Source organism: Lissotriton helveticus, chromosome 4_1 (genome assembly GCF_964261635.1).
Source record: "Lissotriton helveticus chromosome 4_1, aLisHel1.1, whole genome shotgun sequence".
NCBI classification, from domain to species: domain Eukaryota; kingdom Metazoa; phylum Chordata; class Amphibia; order Caudata; family Salamandridae; genus Lissotriton; species Lissotriton helveticus.
This window is the reverse complement of record NC_136063.1, coordinates 416,669,093-416,694,596: the sequence shown is the minus strand read 5'-3', so window position 1 is coordinate 416,694,596 and position 25,504 is coordinate 416,669,093. Positions and strand designations below refer to the sequence as shown.

At 49.0% G+C, this 25,504-nt stretch overlaps 1 protein-coding gene across 2 annotated transcripts in view; it reads right to left on the bottom strand.

The window, feature by feature from the left end:
• The window catches only part of FBXO43 (F-box protein 43), a 422,048-nt gene that overhangs the window by 16,152 nt on the left and 380,392 nt on the right, over window positions 1–25,504 (bottom strand). For both annotated transcript variants that reach the window (XM_078686961.1, XM_078686960.1), the window contains exon 4: window positions 9,486–9,674. In XM_078686961.1, coding sequence (XP_078543087.1) covers window positions 9,486–9,674 — 189 coding nt within the window. The remainder of the gene's footprint in view (window positions 1–9,485; window positions 9,675–25,504) is intronic.

Below are 25,504 nucleotides of genomic sequence, written 5' to 3'. Positions count from 1 at the left end.
TCAAAAGTTCCGCTGCCTTCCTCATCACCACATGATAAGGCTGGACGTCCTTTGAAGGCGCATCAGAACCAGATGGTAACTCCCACTCTGGAGAAAAATCCAGGCCACTAGCATCAGCTAGATCCTCAAAACAGTCATCCTCCAGTTCACCTTCCTCCATATCAGGATGTGACTCCATATATCTGCGCTCCTCCATAAGGCGCTGTGCCTCTCTCCTGGACCTCTCCTTAACATGCCTTGCCGCCGAATCCACCAACAACTCCGACAGAGCCGGAACCGACGTCGGTATCGAATCCGATGGTCCAGTGGGTTGCCCTCGGGGTCGATCTGGAGCGGGCGACGCGGGTACCGGCGTCGACGACCTCGGCGGAGCCGGGTATTGCCATGGCGGCATTGGAGCCGGCATGAACGGCATGAATGGAGAGTGAGGGACTCCTAAATTGAAGGCCAGAAGACCCATGGGACCCGAAGGTGCGCCAGAGGGGTACCACGCCCTTGAAAAGACACCATACATGGCGTTTAAAAACGCTGATGGGTCCTGGGCTGGGAAAGGTGGCTGAAGACCCTCAGGCTGGTCTTGTGGAGGGTTCGGATTTGGCTCTTCGACAGGCGCAGAATCCTCATCCACATGAACTTCTTCCTCATCTCGGACCGGGGACGGCGCCGGAGACGGATTCAAAGCCCGAGTCGGCGACAGTACTTGCGACTCCGAAGGCGAAGCCTCACTTTCCTGATCCAAGACATCCATCGTGACCGCCTTGGAACGTACCTTCTTCGGTGACCTCGAGCCCGACTCCTAACCGGAATGACGCCGGGACTCATGTCTCTTCTTCTTATGTCTCCTCCTCGACTTCGAAGCATGGTCTGAAGCGGACTTCGAAGACGACTCCTCTCAAGACCTGGATCTTGACTTAGATCTCGACCTCGGGCTCGCCCTTCTCGAATGAGATCTTGAAGATTTTCTTCCCTTGTCACCCTTCAGCTTCGCCACCAGAAGTTTGGTCTCTCTTTCCCGCAGGGCCTTCGGGTTCATCTTCCGACAAGATGAACATCCATCCACATCATGGTCAGAGCTTAAACACCATATGCAGTCCTCGTGCGGGACCGTGATGGAAATCATTTTCCCGCACTCCCTGCAGGGCTTGAAGCCGGTCTTCTTTGTCGACATCGTGTTGAAACAAAGAAGCAGAAAAGCGAAAATAAAGGCAACAAAGTCACTAAATAGCTACTGAGATTCCCCGAAACCGTTAGCCTCGACGACGCGGAAACGGGAGCCGAGGTCATCACGCCGGCGTGGGCCTATTGTAGTGTCGGTGACGTCAGCGGGGGATATTCACAAGGTGAGGAATCCACTGGCAGATGTATCTATCAGCATCAGAGGGCATGACCTTCTGAGGAGAAGGTTCTAGAGGGTGCTGTTGCCTGACTGGCTGGAATGTGGACCATTATAATGACTATGATATGTTACTAAAGTGATTTCTCCCTCTTCGGCTTCTATGGGCCTGTTTTCAGTTCTATGGTACTTTTAACTTTATGTTATATTTATATATATTTTATATGTATTACATTTTATGTATATGTGTATATATATATATATATATATATATATATATATATTTTTATTTTTTTTTACTACTATTTTATGTACCGTGGGACTCCCACTTCGACGACGGGGAATATTCAAGCATGTGAATCTATGAAAGACACCCCTAATACTGGAGAATCCCACTTCTTCATTATGTCTCTTTGATATTCATAAGCACTAGAACATCTACATCCATGTGAACGAACAAATCACAATAGATACATTTAAAAAAGAAAAATTACAATAAAACCTGCCTAACGGGAACAGATTTCCACTATAGCATTAAATGGCGCCAATTACAATTTAAATTTGACACCATAAAATACATTCAGATTAAAGGTCAGTTTCAACTTACAAAGATAAAAGAAAAAAATAAATCAGTTAAACATACATACAGGCACCAACCTTTACTTGGAATAATTTTAACAATGTTCCTTTAAAATGTCCAAGTGCTACACAATTTAATAATGTTAAATTTTTTCACTATGAGCAGGTATGGTCTTCAACTTATTTTTGTTTAAATTCACTTATGGCTTTGCACTTCAAATATGAAAATTCACTCTTTTCCTGACTGAGGAGTGTGTTTTCCTAATTCTCTCCTGAGCTGCTTTTTCAGACACCATGCCGGCTCTTTTTGCCAAGTGTCCCTCTATGGTGGACAGAAATCTTGTAAGTTTGTAAGGCGTCACGAAACATGCCAAGAAATGCAGTATATATGAGAGGGCGTGGCCAACAGCATGGCCGGCTAGGACATGTCCCGTACTAGCTCCCGGCAGGCTGCTCAGTGATCCGGCATAAATTCCAGTCCCGAGAACCCCCGACAGCAGGAGAGGGGGTCGTGTAGGTCCAGGAGCCAGCACACATCCAAAAAACTGATGCACCCTGCAGCCTGACGGCCGAAATCGGGTTGATAGTCAGGCAGCCGCACGGAACGCCTACACTAAGATGGCGGCTGACGGCGTTGAAACGGGCAGCTCAGATTGATCCCCGGAGCCGGATATCCCCCGCGAGTGCGAGCTGGACGGTGGACTCGCCCGGACTACGGGCACAGACATCATCAGAGGCGGAAGCTACGGGAAGAGGAGCAGGGGCGGCAGAGAGCCCAGCCTAAAGAGTGCAGCATGGGTCAAGCAGAAGGAGACCACCCGCGGAACAGCGGGCCCCCCGCAGCAGTGGTGTTCACAGGATCTTGGACGGAAATGGGGTGGAGTAGTGTGGCTCACTGGTTAGAGGCGGCAGCCCCGAGAGCAGAAGTCGGCCCGGGACCAGGTTTCAATTCCAGACGCGGCAGGGTCGTGGACCTTGGTCAGCGGACTCAATAATTCTCGCTTCGGTGCTTACTATAATCAGGGGTTCCACTCGGCAACTCTGGGCATTAGCTCGCCTAATCTCCACAATGGCCTCACCAATTCCGGGGATGCCTGGCTCCACCTTGGGGACTCCCAGCAAGGGACCATCCCACAGGGAAAGCCAGGACGGGTTCCCCAGAGTTATACAGCGCCAGGAGACCTATGGACGGGTAGCAGTGCGCTTTACAAGCTCAAAAACATTTACATTTAACATTTACAGGAGGCACCACGGTACGGGGAAGGCAAAATCACGAAGGAGAGCGGAGGGCGGGTAGGGGGTGCTGTCCACCGCACCTGGAGCAGGATCACGATCGGCGCTGGACCCTTACCGGGGGCCCGCGAGGGACTTCGCCAAAGCCCCCCCTCTCCTCCCCACATACACCTACATCCCCTTCACGGACGGTCATCGGGCGCAGGGGAGAGTGAGAGGGGCCCGCCTGGTACGGAGAGAGCGCCGAAGAGAGCGTGATGTGGAAGAAAGACCCGATCGCCAAATCCGCCCGCCAGGAGACCCTGGATAATTATGCCACAACCCGTCTACAGAAGGAGGCACCTCGGACGGCCACAGGCACCCGCTCGGACACTGAGCTGCTGATGAGTGCTATAAAAGCGTCGCGGACGGACATTCAGGACTCAAGAGTGGCCTTGGAGGTCAAGATCGGAGAGGTAGGCTCAGAGGTGCTGCTCTTGAGACAAGACTTCCGGAACCTGTCGGAAAGGGTGACGACGACGGAGAAGCGGATCAGTGAGGCGGAGGACTCTCTAACCACTCTCCGGAAAGACATGGCGGAACTCCAGGCTTCACACAGGCAACTGCTATGGAAGGTGGACGACGCGGAAAACAGGGCACGGCGCAAAAACCTGCATTTTGTAGGATTTAGAGAAGGAATCGAGGGGGTGAACATGGTGGCCTTCCTGCTATCCTGGCTGAAGCAAACGTTCCCACAGGCGCAATTCTCGAACTGCTTTATCATTGAACGGGCGCATAGGGCGCTCCTGGCAAAACCACCAGAGGGTGCGCGGCCGAGGTCGGTCATTGCACGCTTCCTTAACTTTGCTGACCGAGACCTAATTCTCCGAGAGGCTAGAAAGTTGGGAGAGATACGCCTGGAAAATACGAACATCATGATTTTTCCAGACTACAGCCAGGAGGTGCAGAAACAAAGACGCTCCTATGACACGGTGAAGGCGAAGTTGCGGGATCTCCACATTAGATATATGCTGCTCTTCCCAGCGAAACTAAAGGTGATACATGACGGAAAAATGCACTTCTTTAATCATCCATAAGAAGCCTGGTAATGGCTGGAGGAACGACCTATACTCCATGGGGCGGTGGCCGAAGGGAACAGGATCCGGGACGAATTGGCAGCTGCCAGGTTTCGAAACAGCCCCCAAGACCGAAAGACCCAAGAAGCCGAGAACGAGAAGGTGCACGCAGATGACGCCGTACCCAGGTACTGCCGCGGCGGGACGGAGACGGCGGAACTCGGCGTCCTCAACGGGGAGCGTGGTGCCGGGATCTAGGTTCAGCTGCCTGGCCAAGCAGGGTCGCTCAGAAGGGGAGGAAGACTCAGGAGGCCGGACATCGGAAGGGGAGGAGGAGGAGGACCACTCCTTACATCCCTTGGTGACTGCCATTCGTGAACTGGAACAGGAGACACCAGGCGGGGAGACAGAACTGGGCACAGGACTCGCATTCCTGAGAGGGGATCGGGCTGGCACCTCGGAAGCAGCCTGTCGATGGAGGGACACGCAAGTTATACACACCCCTTTTACCTACTGTTTGCTGTTTCTCTTTCCTATGTTCTTAGACATGACAGGTTAATTGGGCGGGGAAGGAGCACGTACCCGCACTACATACTGCAATTGTAGGTTAAGAAGGGGGGTTTTGAGGGAGGGCGACAGACCCTCTCCGCCAACAGTCTTGGTTCTACGGAAGATGAGACTGAAGGGGGGGGGGGGGAAGTTGCGGTTGTTTTCAGTTGAAGGAATGGAGGGGGACAGGGGGGGATGGTCCGCCTTCGAGGGGGTGGGGAGAGTTGGGGGAGGGGGGAGGGAGGTTTGTTCTTTTTCGAGCACACACGAGCACTACACGCCGACTCACGCCCAGGGACATGGGATGCCGTCAGACCTCAATCCAAAGGCACACACATGGGTGACCCGGAACGAGACACTGCGCCTCAGGAGGGCCTTAAAGTATTAACCTGGAATGTGAATGGTCTAGGGTGTAAAATCAAGCAGGGTCTGGTCAACAACTATGTGAAAAGATCTGGGGCCGATGTAGTACTCCTCCAAGAAACGCACTTACAAGGCACTAAATGCGCCTTCTTGGCAAGGGGGCAATGTAGAGTCCTGGCTCATGCAGGGTTTACCTCAGGCTCTAGAGGAGTGGCAATCTCAATTAAGAAGCATCCGCCTATGAGAGTAGCGCAGGTATGGACAGATAAGCAGGGCACATATGTAGGAGTACGCGGACATTGGGGTAGGAGGGAATACACGTTTATCTTAGCCTACGCCCCACCTAAACTTCAGGCAGGAACGCTACAGGGAGTTTCTGATATAATCCTTAACACCTCAGACACAATTCAAGTCCTTGGGGGAGATTTTAATGACGTGATGAACCCCTTGGTAGATAGAACGGGAGACTGTGACAGACCACAGAGTGTGATGCCGCTAGCCAAATCTATGGCCGCGCTCGGCCTGCTAGATGTCTGGAGATGGCTCCATCCGAAGGTCAAGGCATAGTATACTCGCGCCTAGATGATATTTTTATGACGAGGCAGACACTGCAGGTCTCTGATACAGCAACATACAGCGCCCGTGGGGTATCTGACCACTCCCCACTAATACTAGAGGTGGCCAGAAAAAGGAGGGAGGGACCCACAACACTCAGACTGTCGGCATTGGACTTGCAAAACAGGACGATCCTGAAGGGTCTAAGAGCGGACGTGAAGGTGTACCTGGCAGAAAATATAGGCTCGGTGGACTCACAGGTAGTCCTCTGGGAGGCTCTTAAAGTGGTACTCCGAGATAGGGCACAATGTAGATTGGCAGAAGATAGGAAAAAAGTCCAGGCTGAGATCCTGGATCTGGAAGCACAGATACTGGTGATGGAACGTGAGCACCTGCGCAGCAGGGACCCAGGGAAACTTAGATGCCTTTCTAATCTGCAAAGTCAGTATAAGCAATTAGTGACGGGGGAAGCGAAGTCACAGGCGTTGGCGACTCTGCATCGCATTTATGATGTGGGAGATAAATCCGGGAGACTCTTGGCATGGCTAAGCAGGAAAGAGAGGGACGATAGATGGGTGGAGAAGGTAAGGAATGGAAGTGGTGAGTGGGCCCGCACGGACGCCGGAATCTCGGACGCGTTCGCAGAATGCTATGAGACCTTCTACGCGGCGCGGGACCACGGGTCAAAAGAGGAGGCACTGCAATACATGGCAAATATAACTCTTCCACAGCTTGAAGAGGCTAATCAAAAGGACCTGGAGACAGATATCACTGAGGAGGAAGTTAGGGTGGCACTGACCAGGCTCCGCACGGGCAAAGCTGCGGGTCCCAACGGCTTCTCCGAAGAATTCTTCAAGAAAACGGCGGATCTTCTGACTCGCCACTTATTGGGCCTCTTCCTGGACGCTGAGAGTGCGGGACAGTTCCCTCCCGACCTTCGACAAGCCACAATTGTCCTGATCTATAAGCAGGGAAAGCAGGCAGACGACTGCTCGTCCTACCGCCCCATTTCCCTCTTAAATGTTGAGGTGTAGCTGTATGCAACAATCCTGGCTCTTCGCCTGAGGCGGGTCATTCCAGAGTTGGTCAATCTTGACCCAACAGGGTTTATTCCGGAATGGCGACTAGATATAATGTGCGACGCATTCATAATTGGCTGCAGAAGGTTAGAGATAGGATGGAGCCCCACTGGTTCCTGTCCATGGACGCAGAGAGGGCGTTTGATGCAGTCCACTGGCCTTTTCTGGAAGGTGTATTGGAACGATTGGGATTTGGACCCAAGTATAGGAATAAAATTGGACTTCTCTACACCGACCCTAGTGCTAGGGTTAGGGTTAATGGGGCACTGTCCAGGGCCTTCCCCATACAACGGGGAACCAGGCACGGGTGTCCACTGTCCCCCCCTATTGTTCGCCCTCGTTATTGAAGTGCTGGCATGTGCGGTTAGGCAGAACGTAGGGATTACTGGCTTCCGGATCGGGGGATCGGAGGAACACGAGGAAAACTTGTCTCTCTACGCAGACGATGTCCTGCTTTATGTCACGCAACCGGACACCACCATACCGGCACTGTTTGTCGAATTGGACCGCTACAGAGCCAGGTCCGGGTATCGGATCAATTGGCACAAATCGACACTATGACCCCCGGGGAAGGGACGAGTGGCCCACGCTACCGGACAGGTTGCAGACGACTGGGGAAGGCTTCCTGTACCTGGGGATCTTTATCACGACGGACGGTAGCCTTTCTTATAAACGAAACATTGATCGCGTAGTACGCAACTTTACAGAGGACGCACACAGATGGCAATCGCTCCCTCTGACGATTCTAGGGCGTGCAGCTATGTTTAAAATGGTCTCGCTCCCTCGGTTTTTATATGCATTTCAAAATGAATATTTCCCCATGAAATGCAAGGTCTTTAGAGAAGTACATGCAGAACTGAGGTCCTATTTATGGCTGGGGAAGCAACCGAGAGTGGCACTATCGACCCTGCAGAGGCACCAATATGACGGGGGGGATTTCATTGCCGGGCCTGGAGGCCTACTACTGGGCGGAACACCTGGCCCCCATTAATGAATGGATACACGCACCCGCCACACACCCCACCTATGCACTGGAAATGCACACTATGGGCACCCACACGTGTCTACACTACATATATGAAGGAAAAGGGCAGGCCAGACTACTGCGGGCGACTAGAATAACACTGGGGGCCTGGAAACGGGCGTTGAAGGCAACCAACTGGGCCCACAAACCCACGAAGCAAACGCCACTGTGGGAGTGCACATGGCTAAAGGAACTGGATGGGTGGGTTTCAGAGATGGAACACCATAGGCATCTCCACGCTAGGAGACGTAACTCACAGTGGGACGCTGAAGTCCTTCTCAGTACTGCAAACTGAATTTGCGCTCCACCACTCCCAATTCTTTAAATATATGCAACTGCGACATGCCTGGAGGGCGGAAGGGACATTGACTGAGCCGCTCCCTGAATACGCCCCGCTGTAAGGTCGCCTTCTACAAGAACGGATCCCTGAGAAGGCAGTATCGCTAACATATAAAACCATCATGAATAACAGACCAAACAGGCTGGAGGGCCTTAGGGCACAGTGGGAATAGGAAGTGGGAGACATGGATGACGTGGACTGGGGCGTAGTACTGATGCACCCTAGGGAGGTGGCGATTAAAGCGCGTCTCCGTTTGAACCAGTTTAAGATTTTACACAGGTCCTATTTTGACAGAGTGAGATTGCACAGGATGGGGAGGACACCTGACCCGTGCTGTCTACGCTGCGGCCACGATAGCGGAGATTTTCTCCATACAATCTGGTCCTGCCCGCATATTCAAACTTACTGGGGGGCTGTACTAACCGAATTAAGAGAGGTACTAGAAGCGGACATTCCATTAGACCCGAAGTTGATACTGCTGGGAATGACCAATGATGTAGACTTGGTCCGCCCATTGCTGATTTTTTTGGTATTGGCATTGGTAGTGGCCAAACGGAACGTAGCCAGGAAATGGGGAGCGGCAGACATACCGCAGATAGAGGAGTGGAGGAGGGGTGTGGACCTCTACATGGCAGCCGAAAGTGTCACGTACAAATCCAGAGGGTGCCCGAAGAAGTTCAGAAAAGTGTGGGGGAAATGGAGACAGTACCATGGGCCAGATGGAGGGCTCTAGGGGGTCGCTAATGATTGTTTATATGATTGTTGAAGGGGATATGGACTGTTGGGACCGGGAGACATTCCTGCAGTGGACTTGGAAGATTGCACTGGCTGATCACTTGGGCGATGGTATCTGGGTTCGGAAATATGAGCGGGGTGGAGTGGGTGGGGAGGGAGGAAAGTGGAAGTGTGGCTCGACGTTATCATGCTTGTTGTATGTTCTTTCTTGCTGTAAAACAATAAAAAGGTTAAAAAAAAAAAAAAGAAATGCAATATATGTAGAAGATTCAAAAATGAAAACTGAAATGTGTTCGAGAGTCCTAAAGAAAAATATATAAATCTCTCAATCATATATATATATATATATATATATATATATATATATATATATATATATATATATATATATATATATATATATATATATATATATTAATATTGCACCTACTATCTGTGAACCAATAGCTTTTCACAAGAGACCAATACCTTCCCAACATGCCGGTCCTGATAGATAGTTAGACAGATAGTTAGACCGACAGCCAGACATATCAAGGAAGTCCGGCATTTTGGGAAAGTGTCAGTCTCTTGTGAAAAGCTACAGGTTCACAGATATTAGATGCGCTATTTTCCCATTAAAATCCCACAAGTGTACACTTACCTTCACATATTCCTCTTGCTTGCTCTCTGCCCATGGGGAAGGTCTACAATGTATAGGTGTCAATAGCTCTTTGCAAGTCGTTGGTGTCTGGAATACAGATTTGGCTTGGGCTTGAACAGATTTTAGAGCAGATCTATTTAAAAGATTAAGCCTGGTTGCAGCATCTTCAACTGAGATTAAATGGCCACGCTGGAGATGAACACACAAAAAATCTTGTTAATAAAAACGTGTTGTAATAAATTATTAATTTTCACTTTCCCAAACATTTTCTTCAAGCACTAAAATCTAAGGTAGACCCAGGAGGTTGTTTTATAAGTGATGGCAAATTTGGTAAGACTTTGGGTGGGTGAGTGGGAGGAGGTAGCATTTATTCATTCAATAGTTTGAGCATTTAAAATATGAAGAATTTAATTCAAAACAAGCTTGTTTCGAGACAACAAAACACTCCATATCGCCACAGGAACCTCATCTGAACATCACGCCCCTGGAAATCATGGCATCCTCCCTGAATTCCGCTTTGTGAAAACTGTTCAACAGCTAAAGCTTAGCCAAAATGTGCACATGCAACTGTACATACACCACCACGACTGAATGACTAAAAAAAGAAGAGACGACTACTACACAGCTTCCTCCATTTGGGGGAAGACTCCCCGGTGCACAGCACAAAATTGACTGAAAAGTCTACAATATCATATACAGTTCATCCAAAAGTAAAATCCACAAGTTTGAGAGGTTCCTCAGATTTTTTAATCCATATTCATTATTATCATGAATAGTTCATCAATGCTTGAAAAAGCGTAAACATAATCCAAAAATGAAATATCATCCAATCATTAATGATATTCTAGACTTTTCAGTCAATTTTGTGCTGTGCACCGGGGAGTCTTCCCCCAAATGGAGGAAGCTGTGTAGTAGTCGTCTATTGTTCACGCTGACAGGTACAGACAGCGTTATCTCTGGAAGCACGCCACAGACCATTAACAGTGGTTTAGCTTTGGATTCACTCAGCTGTGCAAGTCCTCTCTCAATTCTTTGTCAGTTAAAAAAGAAGAGAGACACAATTTTGGAATTACCAAGTCATAGTGCAGACTTCACCCCGACTGATAAGCTGTGGCAGGACCTATAGCTGTGCATAATATAATGGTCTCAAACATCACCAATCCTAAGCAGGTTTGTTGTTGGCGTCTCGCTCAACAGGGCTATATACATGCTTGGCTCTGCCTTATCTCTTGACTTGAATTTTAGAAAAAGCTCACCTTGTGCCATGCCGTTGGATTTAAGTGATTCAGCTTTAGCTTTCCTTTTCTATATTCCCTTGTTTGTGTGGGATCATGATTGAGATGAGCTTGTGAATGGTATGTTCAGAACTGAGATACAACCAAGAGGAGCGTTGCATAAAAAGACCATGCCAGTAATGTGCTAAAGAACAAGTTACTTACCTTCGGTAACGCTTTTTCTGGTAGATACAATATCTGCCTGTGGATTCCTCACCTTGTGAACATCCCCCTGCGTCAGCAACATTCGGAATTTCTTTTTGTAGCTTCGCGCCGACGTCACAGAGGCACGGCATCTCGCGCCACTCCGCTGATGTCACCGACACCATAATAGCCAACGCCGGCGTGATGACATCAGTTCCGCCCTTTTTTCCGTGCCTTCGAGGCACACGGACGGACCGATGACAGCAGAAATAAACACAGTATACACAGTACACAAATGTCAAGATAACACACACAGTGTAAAACCAATGCAAGAAATGAAAACGTAATAAACATTTCCTTTGACAATAAAAATATATACAATACATCAACTCAGTATAGAAGAGTGGACAAGGGAGGCGGGTGGGTCAGTGAGGAATCCACACGCAGATATTGTATCTACCAGAAAAAGCGTTACCGAAGGTAAGTAACTTGTTCTTCTGATAGATACATCTGCCAGTGGATTCCTCAACTTGTGAATAGAGTCCCACAGCAGTCCCCACTCCCGCAGGAGGGTGTCCACTCTCCTATACCAGAAAATCCTGGAGGACAGCGCGGGCAAAGTGGCCCTCCCTCCTCACTTTGGTATCCAAGCAGTAATGCTTCGCGAAAGTGTTGAGGGAGGCCCAAGTCGCCGCTCTACAAATGTCCTCAACAGGTACACCCCTAGACAAAGCAAATGTTGATGACTTTGCTCTAGTAGAGTGAGCCCTTATACCCTCTAGAGGTTCCTTACCCGCCAGGGCGTAGCAGATCTTAATGCAGAGGATAATCCATCTCGAGAGCGTGCGCTTGTGCACCGCCTTCCCCTTCTTGCAGCCAGCAAAACCAACAAACAGCTGGTCATCCAACCTGAACTCTTGTGTCCTGTCCAGGTAAAAGCTCCCCACCCTCTTCGGGTCCAAGCGGTGTAGTCTCTCCTCCTCCTTGGAAGGGCGAGGGGGAGGGGGAGGATAAAAGGTAGGGAGGGTAACGGACTGCCCCAGATGGAAAGGAGTTCCCACTTTAGGCAGAAATGCAGCCCTGGTCCTGAGAACCATTCTTTCAGCATGAATGGATAACAATGGGGGCTTCAAACTAAGAGCTTGAAGCTCACTTACCCTCCTTGCTGAGGTAATTGCCACCAGAAAAATAGTCTTAAAAGACAAAAGTCTTAAGGGACATGTGTGTAAAGGTTCAAAAGGAGAACCCATCAAGAACGTAAGAACAAGGTTCAAATCCCATTGAGGTACAATAAAAGGTGTAGGAGGAAATTTATTGGTAAGGCCTTTAATGAATCGTAATACAATAGGAGATTTAAACAAAGAGGGCTGGTCTAGCAAACAAAGGAAAGCCGATAAGGCCGACAAATAACCTTTGATAGTTGCTACCGCAAAACCCTGCTGGGCCAAGGAAAGTGCAAATTGAAGTATATTGGACAAACGAGCCCTTAAAGGGTCAACGGACTTCTCCCCGCACCAAGCAACAAATTTAGACCATCTATAAGAATAAATGGACTTGCTGGAGTCAGCCTGGCCGATAAGATGACATCCACCACATCTTGCGGGAGAGAAAAGGAAATCCGGTTGCCCCGCTCAATCTCCAGGCATGAAGGTGTAAGGTCTGGAGGTGGGGGTGTAGAACCTGCCCCTCCATTAGGGAGAGGAGATCTGCCCTGTGAGGGAGACGGAGCGGCGGGCACCAAGAGAGGTGGAGAAGATCTGTATACCATACCCTTCTTGCCAATCCGGGGCGTATCTTCCTCAGAACCCGAGGAATCAAAGGTATGGGAGGAAACGCGTAAAGGAGTTGCAAGTCCCAACTCATCTGAAACGCGCCCCCTAAGGCTCCCTGCATCGGAAAACTGGAGGCTGCAGAATGACGGGCAGTGAGCATTCTCGCGAGTGTCGAACAGGTCCACCTGAGGAATCCCCCACGTCTGAAAGACGTGACGAACTACCTCTGGATGAAGCCTCCACTCGTGGTCGGCAGAGAACTGCCGACTGAGACTGTCTGCACGAACGTTCAGAACTCCGGCCAGATGATTTGCCATCAGACAAATCTTATGGTCCTGAACCCAGGACCAGAGGCGCAGAGCCTCTCTGCAGAGACACTGCGACCCCACTCCTCCCTGCTTGTTGACATACCACATCGCGGTCGTGTTGTCCGTCAGGACCTAAACTGACTGACCGCGAAGGGAAGGGAGGAAGGCCTTGAGTGCCAGACGTATCGCCCGCAATTCCAGAAGGTTGATGTGAAGCAACATTTCCTCTGGAGAATAAAGACCCTTGATCTCCAGATCCCCCAGATGAGCACCCCACCCTAGAGTGGATGCATCCATTATCACTGTGGCCACCGATGGAGGAAGTTGAAAAGGGTTTCCTTGTGACAGATTGCCTTCCGCGCTCCACCAAGACAGATCCGCTGCAGTTTCTCTCGAGATCCTCACTGACTCCCTGAGATCTCCGCCGTGCTGATACCACTGCCTGCGGAGGCACCACTGGAGTGCCCTCATGTGCCAGCGTGCATGGTTGACCAACAGAATGCAAGAAGCCATCAGACCGAGCAGGCGAAGGACCTTCAGGACTGGAACGACCGCTCCATTGAAAAATAAAGGAATCATTTCCTGTATGTCGCGAATCCTTTGAGGAGGAGGGAATGCACGACACACAGTAGTGTCCAGTACCGCACCTATGAACAGATTGCGCTGGGAGGGCACCAGGTGAGATTCAGGTACATTTATCGAAAAACCCAACCTGTGCAACAACGGAGTTGTCTCTTGCAGATGATGGAGCACTATCTCTGGGGATTCTGCTTTGATCAGCCAATCGTCTAGATACGGGAACACCGGTATCCCCGATCTTCTGAGATGTGCAGCCACCACAGCCATCATCTTGGTGAAGACTCGAGGGGCAGTAGTAAGACCAAACGGAAGGACCGCAAACTGGTAGTGTTGCGATCCAACCGTGAAACGGAGATACTTTCTGTGCGACTTCAGGATTGGGATATGAAAATACGCATCCAAGTCGATCAACACCATCCAGTCTTCTTCCAGCAGCGCTTGAAGAACCTGCGCAAGGGTGAGCATCTTGAACTTCTCCTGCTTCAGGTAAAGGTTCAAGATCCTGAGATCCAGGATCGTACGGAGCCTGCCATCCTTCTTGGGGATCAGAAAATACCGGGAGTAGCATCCCTGACCCCTCTCCTGCTCTGGAACTACCTCTATCGCACCCTTTCTGAACAGAGCCAGGACTTCCTCCGGCAGGAGCAGCAGATGGTCCTCCGAACAATAACCCTGGCAAGGAGGGTAATTTGGGGGAAACTCCCGAATGCGAAGAGCATACCCATTCTCCACGAGATTGAAAACCCAAAGATCTGATGTAATCAATTCCCAATCTCGCAGGAAATGGGTAAGCCGGCCCCCCACCGGGCCCACATGATCCGGAATGGCGGATCTAGGGCTGCTTTGCTGCGGTGGTAGGGGGTTGGGAAGGGGAAGAGGAGGAGGAGGCTTGATGACCTCTAGGACGAGCTCGCTGTCTGCCTCTGTACGACTTGTACAGCGTATTTTGCTGTTGTTGCGGCTGCTGCTGAGATCTTTTGTAGGAACAAAAGGAAGACCTGCCAAATCCTCTGAAACGTCTACCAGGAATATCCCTGGTCTGAAGACCTAAAGATTTTGCTGTGGCACTGTTGTCTTTCAAACGTTCTAAAGCAGTGTCAGCCTTCTTGCCAAACAATCCTGACCCATCAAAGGGCAAGTCCATCAAAGCAGACTGAACATCTGCAGAGAATTCCGATGACTTTAACCATGCAGCTCTCCTAGTGGCCACCGAAGAGCCCATGACTCTTGCCACCGAATCAGCCCTGTCCAGCCCACTCTGAATTACTTGTCTCGCAGCAGCCCGAGTGTCCGAAATTACTTTCTGAAAGTCCTTTCTATCCCCCTCAGGAATTTTTGGCACTAACTGCTTCACGGAATCCATCAAGGCATGGATGTATCGTCCCATCAGGCAAGTAGCATTAGTAGATTTTAAAGCCATACTAGCTGAGGAGAAGACCTTCTTGGCCGCCTGATCTTGCTTCCTCGACTTTTTCCCCAGGAACCTGCGGAAAAGCACCCGCAGACTTCTTTGAGCAGGCAGCCTGCACAACCAAACTCTCAGGCAGATAGGTGTGTAGACAAAAAGTCCGGGTCATCAGGTGCCACCCTATACCTCCTCGCCACTGCCCTTGAAACAGCAGGAGTTGTCAGAGGTTTCTTCCAGACTTCATAAATGGGTTCAGCCAAAGCATCATTAAATGGAAGCATTGGTTCAATAACACAGGAAGGCGAGTGAAGGACCTCAGTAAGAATATTTGACTTGTACTCAGTGGTGGGCAGAGTAATATTCAACAAGCCCGCAGCCTTCTTAATTACAACGTGATAAGGCGTCACATCCTTGGAAGGCACATCTGACACTGAGGCCAAATCCCACTCTGGAGACAGCTCAATTCCACTGGCCTCTCTCAGGTCATCAAAAGGATCCTCAGAATCCTGTAACTCTCCTTCCTCCACGTCAGCATACCGATACCTTTCTTCCTCCAGAAGTCTCTGGGCTTCACGCCTCGACCTCTCCTTCATGAACGAATTCAACGGATCCAGAACCGACTCCGCCGGGGTCGGAGCCGGCGTCGAACCCGAAGTCGGGCGAGGCAGTTTTACCCGAGGTAGAACGGGATCCTGCATCGGAGTCGTGGGCACTGGCGTTGATGGAATCGGTGTCGATGGATTCGGCGTCGCCGGAAAATGCCACTGCGGTGCTAGAGCCGGCATCAAAGGCATAAAGGGCGCAGGAGCATAAGCCTGGGGAACACCCAAGTTATACGCTAAAGGACCCGTGGGACGAACAGGTACACCAGAGGGGTACATTGCCCTGAAGTAAACCCCAAACATAGCATTCAGGAACTGGGATGGATCCTGACCTGGAGCTGGATAAGGGCCCCCAGGCTGCTCTCGAGGGAGCGGAGTCGTCTCGACGTTGATCTCCTCCTCAGGCTGGGGCACCGGGGTCGTCGAACCCACAGGCACCGGAACCTCGCCTTCACCAACCTCCTCCACCTCACCTTCATCCTCCTGACCAGAAGGATTGGACAGATCCGGAGAAGGGTTCGCTAGCTGCTTCGGTGACTCAGGCGAATTCGCACGCGAAGCCTCACCCTCAGAGTCCTGGGCTTCCGATGCCGAAGCCACCGCTTCTTTACGAAGTAGCTTCACTTGCGACTTCGGCCTCGAACTCGAGTCCTTTCCTGAGTGATAACGTGACTCATGGCTCCTCTTCTTGTGCTTCTTCCGCGAGGACTTCGAAGCATGAGCAGAAGAAGACTCCGAGCGCGACCTCGAACGCCGAAATCGTGACTTCGAAGTCTTCTTATGTTTATTAATTTTTAGTTTTGCAACGAGGAGCTTCGTCTCCCTCTCTCGAAGGGCAATCCTCGACGTCATGGTCGGAGCTCAGACACCAGACGCAGCACTCATGCGGGTCAGTGATGGATATCGTCTTTCCACATTCCCCGAAAGCTTTAAATCCAGTCTTCTTCAAAGACATCTCAACAGAAGACAATGAAACAGAGAAAATAACTACAAAGTAACAAAGTTACTACAAAGCTACTGTCGATCCCTAGAAAACCGTTAGCGTCGACGACGCGGAAAAAAGGGAACTGATGTCATCACACCGGCGTGGGGCTATTATGGTGTCGGTGACGTCAGCGGAGTCACGCGCGATGCCGTGCCTCTGTGACGTCGGCACGAAGCTACAAAAAGAATTTCCGAATGTTGCTGACGCCGGGGGATATTCACAAGGTGAGGAATCCACTGGCAGATGTATCTATCGGAAATAGTAGTTTTTCAACACATTGATGATGTTGTCAGGAGTGGTCATGTCTTCCTATTTTTTATATTTTTTTATTGGTTCTCCAATATTTGCGTTAATGAAAAGGTTATATACCTGTAGTCCTGTTTCTGCCATCGTAGGTATGTTCATTGAAGTCATGGACACTAGAATATTTTCTGCTGAGTTTTGTGGACCCAAGAACACCTTTTTTCATAGTTTCTTACAAAGAAAGCACCGGAGTCTCTGTCTATGTATGTAATCATAGGAATTTGCAATAAAAGACTATCAAAGGTCTAACTTTTTCCGGAATATGCATAAAAAGTTGTTAAACATTTGAGGAGGACTCGACCGCACTTGATCTTTGCAATGCTGGCCCTGGTGGTGGCAAAAATGGATGTGGCGCAGGCGTGGGGAGCGCCGTCACCTCCAAAGGTGGGGGAATGTAGGCGGGGAATGGATTTGTGTATGACGGCGGAAAGGGTCACCTATAAAGCTAGAAGCTGTGCTGGGAAATTCTGCAGAGTATGGGGAAAATGGAGAAAGTACCATGGTCTTGATAGGGGTCTGGGATCCGATTGACACACTGAGGGTCCTGCTGAGTAGGGCTTTCTTCCCTGTTGGTGAGGGGTGGACCACGGGCCTGAGGGGAGTCGTCGGATACTAAAAAAGCACTGCAGAAAGAGGTCTTGTGGGCGGAAGTTGGATCTAATTGTGCTGATGATTATGATGTTGTCATTATGGATGGTTGGTGGGGGGACGGGGGGCGCCTGGGTGTATGGATAATCGCTTGTGATTTGCCAGATGTGTTTGTGTTTGTTAAAAATGGAAATACAATTAAAAAAAAAAACATTTGAGGAGAACTGCATTGCAGCATCTGAAATCCAAGACCATTTCTTCACAGAATGTACATGAAGGTAACAAAATAGTCAGATAGGCCAACATTGAAGGCAAAGGTAAAACAAAAAGGAGACTGTCTGTAAGAGCGTAGGAGCCCTCCCTTCCCAAAATCTGCCAGCTTGTTTCCCTGAGCCAGTTATTTTTTTTATAGATAGGTGATTTTCTGACTGTCTACAAAGTTTAACAGTCGGGGTAGGTGGGAAGGTCGTTTAGGACTTCAATGACGATATCTACCATGCAGAAACAAGTGCTAGAGGGGCGCTGATGACATATATATTCATGAAGAAAACAAAGATTACAGCTTAGTAATAAGTAAGGAAAGCTTTTGTTTCCTTACACAAACCAAACGAACCTCAAAAACCATCCATTTAGCCTCCCACTTAAAATTATTATACATAGCGCACCTTGTTACACATTCTTTGCCACTCTGGTAGAGTGGAGTTATAAAGAGTGGAGGAGAGTACACTGGAGTGGTGTAGAGTTGAGTAGCGTACAGTGGAGTGGCATACAGTGGAGTGGTGTAAAGTATTGGCGTATATCGGAGTATACTAGAGTGGTGTGTAATGCAGTGGAGTAGAGTGGAATAGCATACAGTAAAGTGGAGAAGATTGAAGTTGCGTACACTGTAATAACGTAGAGTTGAGTGGCATACAGTGGAACAGCGTAGAATGGAGTACAGTTGAGTGGCATACAATAGTTAAAAGACTAAGTGGTGTACATTTAGTGGGGTAGAGTGTAAAATCATACAGTGGAATGGCTCACAGTGGAGTGGTGTCCAATGGAACAGCGTAGAATGGAGTGAAATATACTGGTGTGGTGAGGAGTAGAGTACAGTGTAGTGCCATACAGTGGAGTGGTGTACAGTGGAAGAGTGGCGTAGCATGCAGTGGAGTGGCTTATAGTGGAATAGCATATAGTGGAACATCATGCACTAGAGTGTTGTACAGTGGAGTGTTATAGACTGGTAGGGGCAATAGCATACAGTAGAGTGGCGTACATTGGGGTGGCGTAAAATGAAGTGGCTTAGAGTGAAGTGACATACACTGGCGTAGCTTAGAGTGGAGTGCTATACAGTGGAGCAGGAGGATTTTTTCTGGTTTTTGTTATTGTATAATTGCCAACAGCGAAATTCTGCCAATGGACTGTACCTTGAAGGACACAGCGCAAGTTTGTTCTGTATGTTATTTTGCATGTATTAAAATCAATAAAAGAAATCTAAACCTAAATTGGTTTGAGAACAAGGAACCTTCTTTAATCATTTCTGTGTAATCTTGTTGCCTGTGTTTGAGCAAGTCTGATATAAATGATTGCTTGCCATACCATATTTTGCAATGGTATCTTTTAAGAAGTGCAATAGCACTAGCATTTTTCAGCTGGGCTGATGCTATGCCACACATCTTTTTTTCAGTTGCACCGATTCACATGCTGTCACTTTCAGGAGATGTATATGTTTCTGGCGCTGAAGGATGTTTTCTTTGAACTGCTAATACAATGACTGAGTCAGGTTTTGGGTTCTTTAAAAATTATGGGTCCTGCTGCGGAAAACTGTATTTTTGCATGAGGTGGGCTGCCACTGCCTTCACCATAGCTGGAGTTCGAAATGTCTTTTCCCCTATCTCGAGGAGACCTGGAACAAGAGTTAAGGGCAATGTCAAAGTTGCTCTTGGTTGTAAAGTCTAAAGTATTACAGAGACTGACAGTAGCAGGGTCTCGACTGGGAATTTGAGTTTAGCAGTCCCTTTCACAAGTACTTCTTGGAATGTTAACACGTCACCCACTGGATATGTCTTAGTTGGAGAATGTGGTGGAGATGTAGGATAAACAAGATACACCTGTACCCAGATTAGGCTTCTAGCCGGAGTACTCTGAGGCGTTGTTGATTTACTCCTTGGAGATTCTTGTGGTGGAAGTTTTCATTTTCTTAGAGGCGACATGGATGATGGTACAGGTGTTAGTGGAATTTTGGCTGGAGCCTCTAAAGGTATGGTTGGTTGAGGAAGGTGATAAGGTAAAGTAGACATATCTGGAGAAATCATCCTGGAATGAAGAGCGGAAATCTCCTACCTCTGTTTTTCTCGAAGCGCATTGACTTTCAAGACAATCCGAGTGTTGAGAATGTGAATCTTACAGGGTAGTGTTGAGAATGTGAATCCGATAAGGATGGTGATATTGACCAAACTACAGGAGTATAGGGAGGAGGCAGGGATGTTTTCTGCCTTTTTGACATTGACAGCAGAGTTTTTGAGTAAGATGAATGTCTTTGCTATGTCGGTGGACTTGCTGTTGAACCAGTTAGTTTCAACCGAGGTATATGTGACTCTTTTGAATGTGATATCCCCAATGCCATAGATTTTGCTGTTGACAGCAAATGTTGAGGTTGTCTTGACGTCCATGACGAATGCTTCTTTCGGACTTACCCTAATATCTTGATGACAAGGAGTGACGATGACCTATCAATGGGAAACATCTAGACACCCAGGCCCCCAACAATTATGTTTTCCTATGGCATTGACCAAGATGATGAAGCATTTCTTTTTCTTCACATTTTGTTATGTTAATTTTGTAAAGCGCTTGAATACCCGAGGGTTTCTTGGTGCTGCTTTGATAGGAGTGGTTTCGGACTGAAATTGTTTCCTGGTGAATTTTAGAAGTATGAGAGGATTTATTGACTGCCCACGGATACAGACAGACATACTGGCAGACTGTACTGACGGCGTTAGATAACAGCACAGCCATGAAGATACCACACACATGGGAGGCATGCGTGCTAGGCCTGTATAGGCGAACCAAACTAAATAGAGTCCCCTCTCGCTTCTGGGACCTTGGCCTCCTCACGGCCAAACGACTGCTCACGAAACACTGGAAACGAGCCGCTCCACCCCTGACGGCACATTGGCACGTGTCCCTAGACAACTGGGCAAGAGCGGAAAGCACCACCCTCCATAGCGAGGAAACAGCAGGGATACGAAAGCTCCCCATTGCAGCGCTATGGGATGAAATGTTAAGCTCCTTACGTAGGGAATGTCGACAAGCACAGAATCCCACACATGACGGCCGCCCAGACAACGCCACCGACGCGCCCCTTGCTAACACTCCGCGCTAGCAGACATGGTGGTACCTCGCCCAACACTCCCCTCCTTTGAATGCCCACCACGGCCAGCCCGTTGTCCTCCCTAGCGCCATACTTGTGCCATTCGTCCCTATCCAATAACGACTGTGCGCCCCCACGGCATTGATGAACCCTCGACTACACACGCACACCACGCTCCCGAATCAGATGACCACGACCCCCTTTCAGTTTTTCCCCTTCTCTTTTGTTTTCCATCTTTGTTTATTTCAGAATGTTATTTCCTTTGTGCACCGACATGGTTGGAACATTTGTGATGAATCGCAGACATGATGTATGAAACGGAGGACTATTGCATTGTATGACATGCCCCGCAAACATGACAGACATCATTGAGATGTAGAGATATGTATGTTGTAGCATTCATGTTTTCATTCCTCCTGAGACATCAATAAAGGATATTTAAACAAAACAAAAAAAAATGAGAGGATTTATTGAGTAAAGAGCCATGTTTTGGGGGATTTCCTGAAATGCAAGATATACTTTGATGCTTTGAGTTTGAGAGGAAGTAAGTTCCATAGTTTTGCAGTGCAGACCACAAAACCTCTACCTCCTCAGTGGGCTTTCCTGACCTTTAGGGACTACCACATTTTTTGCCGCCATAGAGAGTAGGGATCTAGTGGGGGTGCACCAAAAAAAGTTTTGAATAATGTAGTCTGGTCCAATGTTGTGCAGTGGTTTGAAAGCAATGCACAGGGCTTTGATGACAATTCTTTTTTTTATGGGTAACCAGTGTAGTTTGTTAAGTGCAATGGTCGCTGAGTGATGTTTGCGTTGTCCAAACATCAGTTGTGCTGCTGCATTTTGTAGTATTTGCAGTTTGGATAGTAACTTTTGTTGTATATTAATATATAATCCATAGCAATATTAAATTATTCTTTAAACCTTTATGTAGGAAAGTAGGATCTGCTTTCATGGGCGCCCCCACTTGTTGCTGGTGTCATTATGTTTTACTGACTGGTCTGACTGGTATCTGCTAATCAGGACACCAGTCTCTGTGCTTCTCCCTACATCGGACATGGTGAATACTTAGATACACTTCAGATTGGCTACCTTGTAAGTCCCTAGTATATGGTACTAAGGTACCCATGGCAGAGGAACACCAGGGGTCTCCCATGGGCTGAAGCATGTATTATGCCATCCACGAGAGACCACTCAAATTGTGACTACATGCTTGCCATTGCAGCCTGTGTAAACTGGTGATAGCACCACTTACTACAGATATAGGTTTCCTTATATCTGAGGTCACTGCACTTAAAACCTATAAGTCACCCCTAAGGCAAGCCTTTCAATCCTGAAGGCAGGGTCCTCGGTTCTAAGTGTGAGGGTGCCCCTGCATGAGCAGGGCATTCCATGACCCTCGGAGTCCATTCTCCCGGGTTGTAAGTGCATCAGGCATTATGATACATAGAGTGGCCATGCATCATTATGCAATGGCTCTCTAAACTGGCTGTAACAAACCCTGTTGTGTTTGGTATGAAACATGTTGGAATCATGCCTCCCATAAACGGTGTGGGAGGTATGATTCCATGCACTGTAAAGCTCCTCCAGGAGGCCCCCAGTGCTCCTGGTACCAGTCTTCCAGACCCAGACAGCAAACTATGGCTGCTGCCGAGAAGAGACACAATCCTGCACTTCTGCTGGGGAAGGGCAGGACAATAGGTTTCCTGTCACGGGGAGGTGTGACCACCTCACACACAGCACTTTGTGTATTGGGACAGGGTGAGGCACTTGCCAGCACCACTAGTGCTTTGAAGGGCACATTTGGTGCCCTCCTTGCATACTGCAGTTGAAACCAGTTCAGGGAGCCATTGGCTCCTGCTCTGGCGCGAAACTGGACAAAGGAGCTGGAAGTATCCTCCCCACTATCCATCCCCTCCTCTGGGAGGGTCCCCTGAATCATCCCAACCCCTTTCTTAGATTCGTCGTGGGACAAGATTCAGATCCGAAACCACTTCAACTTCAACCATCTGGGCACTTTGGACTTTGCTGGACTTCACTTTGGGAAAGGAGACTGCAACTGGGAAGACTCCTGCTGCTCCTGGTCTCATCAAGCTGCAAGTCTTCTGCAACATCTGTGCCTGAGCTTCATACAGGTTCTTCTTGCAAGACCTGTGAAAATCCAGGACACCAAAAGGAATCTCCCTTGGAGTGAAGGAGTCACTCCCCTGCATCTGCAGGCACCGCAACAAAGCTGACCGGTCTGCTGTTCCTGAGCTCCTGCAGACTCCCAAAAATCAGCAAATCCTGCGAGGCCTGCACTGTCTTCACAGCAAGTTTGAAGTCAGTATCCCTCGTCAGAACCTCTGGAGCAGTACCCCTGTGCAACCCGTCAACTTGCCATTGCCAAGGGAGAGGTGTGGCGCCGCGGCCAGGGCGACTGACGCTGGAATCTGGGGATCACGGTTCGATCCCCGGCTCCAGCGGCAGGTTAGCCCAGCGCCATGCGACTCTGGGCAATAGTTTGCTTAATCTTCCCGACGGCCCCCCAGCGCCTAGAGACCCTAACGGGTGATTGTGCGCTATACAAATGTGGATTATTATTATTATTATTGCCAAGGCTTGGTGACTCTTTCCTCTGTAGATCTTTGGGCTCCAAGAAGCTCCAGCCTCAAGCATCTGCAGCCAAGATATTTACCTGCACTGCATCCTTTGCACCGTGGGCCTTCCTGAGCTTCTACAGATTCCCCCCCCAAAAAAATTAGCAACACAGGTGGTGATTCTGCGAATACCGCGAGGCCTGCACTGTCTTCACAGCAAGTTTGATGTCCGTATACCTCGTCGGGACCGCTGGAGCAGTACTCCTGTGCAACCAGTCGACTTGCCATTGCCAAGGCTTGGTGACTCTTTCCTCCAGAGATCTTTGGGCTCCAAGAAGCTCCAGCCTCAAGCATCTGCAGCCAAGATATTTACCTGCACAGCATCCTTTGCTCCGTGGGCCTTCATCCTTTGGTAAGCTACTCAAAGTCCTCTTGCGACTCCTGTGCCCCCGGCCTGCGGGTCCTCTTGAGGGTCTTCTTTGGCTCCAGTGGGCTTCCTGCTGGCTCGGGCCTGTTATGACTTACCTGCTCATGGTGAGTCACTTGGACCTTGCTGGACCAGACACTGCACCTTCTTTCGAGACTACGTTGATTGCTGTTGCCAAGGCTTGTTGGAGCCACTGCCAGACATTGACACCTTGGCTCTTGCCATTCGATGTAGGACAGCTTGTGAACGCTCCTTGTCTTCTACAGCACTGCCTGGTCCGCACAGCTACAACTTCAAGGGAACTGTCAAATCTCCTGCATCGGTGTGCGTTCGTCTTCCGTGCCTCCCGGTCACTCCCGAGTGGCATAGACTCTGTTCCCTCTGCTTGCAGGTACCTCTGATCTTAAATCCATCTTTGGGTTCCACGTGACTCACCTTTTTCGCCAGCTACATCTTTTCTGAAGTCCTCCATTGTGGTCTGTAGCGGTTTCCCACGTCACTTGGCACCTATGCACCAGGCCTACATGGTGTAGGTATCCCGGTTCCTGGGGGTATCCATGGGTGGGGTGACTCTCCAGCCTTCCATCTTCCAGTGGGTGTCTCCAGGGACACTAGGGAAGGGTTAGTTTTATTTAAAACTGTAACCGCGACGTACCTATTGATTTGCATTGAGCACATGGTCATGTCCCCACTCTGCACACGACCTCCATGGGGTTCCTAGATACTCCCCTTGGGTGGTTCCTTGGGTCCCCGGCTCTTCTATGTCCATTCTCGACTTAGGTCGAGGTTCACATTCCACTATTTTAGTATATTTTTTATTATTTGTTTATTGGAGTAAGAGTATCACTGCACTTCATGCAGCTGACGAACAGAAACACATCGTAAACATATATAGTGCAGTTGCCTACATCCATAAATGGCCGGCCACCTGCACTCAAAAATCAAAATCGTTTGCATTAGTGTTACACGGCCCATCAGCCGACATCCAGCGGACCGGCGGCGTAATGATTGTTAGCATCCATGCGTGTGTCAGTGCTATGTTCGCTCACTCATAAATCAGTAATCTTACATTTTCAAAGTTCTCTCACTTCTTATCTGGTACCGTAACTTAAACAAAACCAAACAATGTAGTCCCCAACTTTTAGTTCACATCCTGCAATTATCTTCTGTGTCACAGCATCCTCCCTCCTCAGTTTCATTACCACTAAACTTGTACATTTAGAGTCGTCAGTGTCTTATCTGTTGATCTCTCTATATCTCCGTCTCTGATCCAGAACCAACATGTGCCAGTAAATACACTCGCAAGTATCCCCAATAATCTTTGGGCCTAGAGCCACCTGGCAGCTCTTCCTCATACGTTTCAAGCGTATCTCGACAATACACCATATCACTTATCCATTGCTTCACCCCAGGGGCCCTTCTGCCATTCCAGTACATAGACACCCTTCGCTTAGCCAGTAAAAGCGCTATAGCACAGAATTTGCGTTTCAATGCTCTCAGTTGCGGGATGATGCCCAACAAGCAGACTTTCGCATCACACAGCATAGAGGTCCCCAGCATCTCGTTCAGGACCTGCATCACGCCTTCCCAAAACCCCGCCACTTTGCGGCAGTGCCACGCTAGGTGCATGAAGTCCGCTTCATCCTGCTTACACCTACAACATTGTGAATCATCCCGCAAACCATACCTATGTAACCTCTG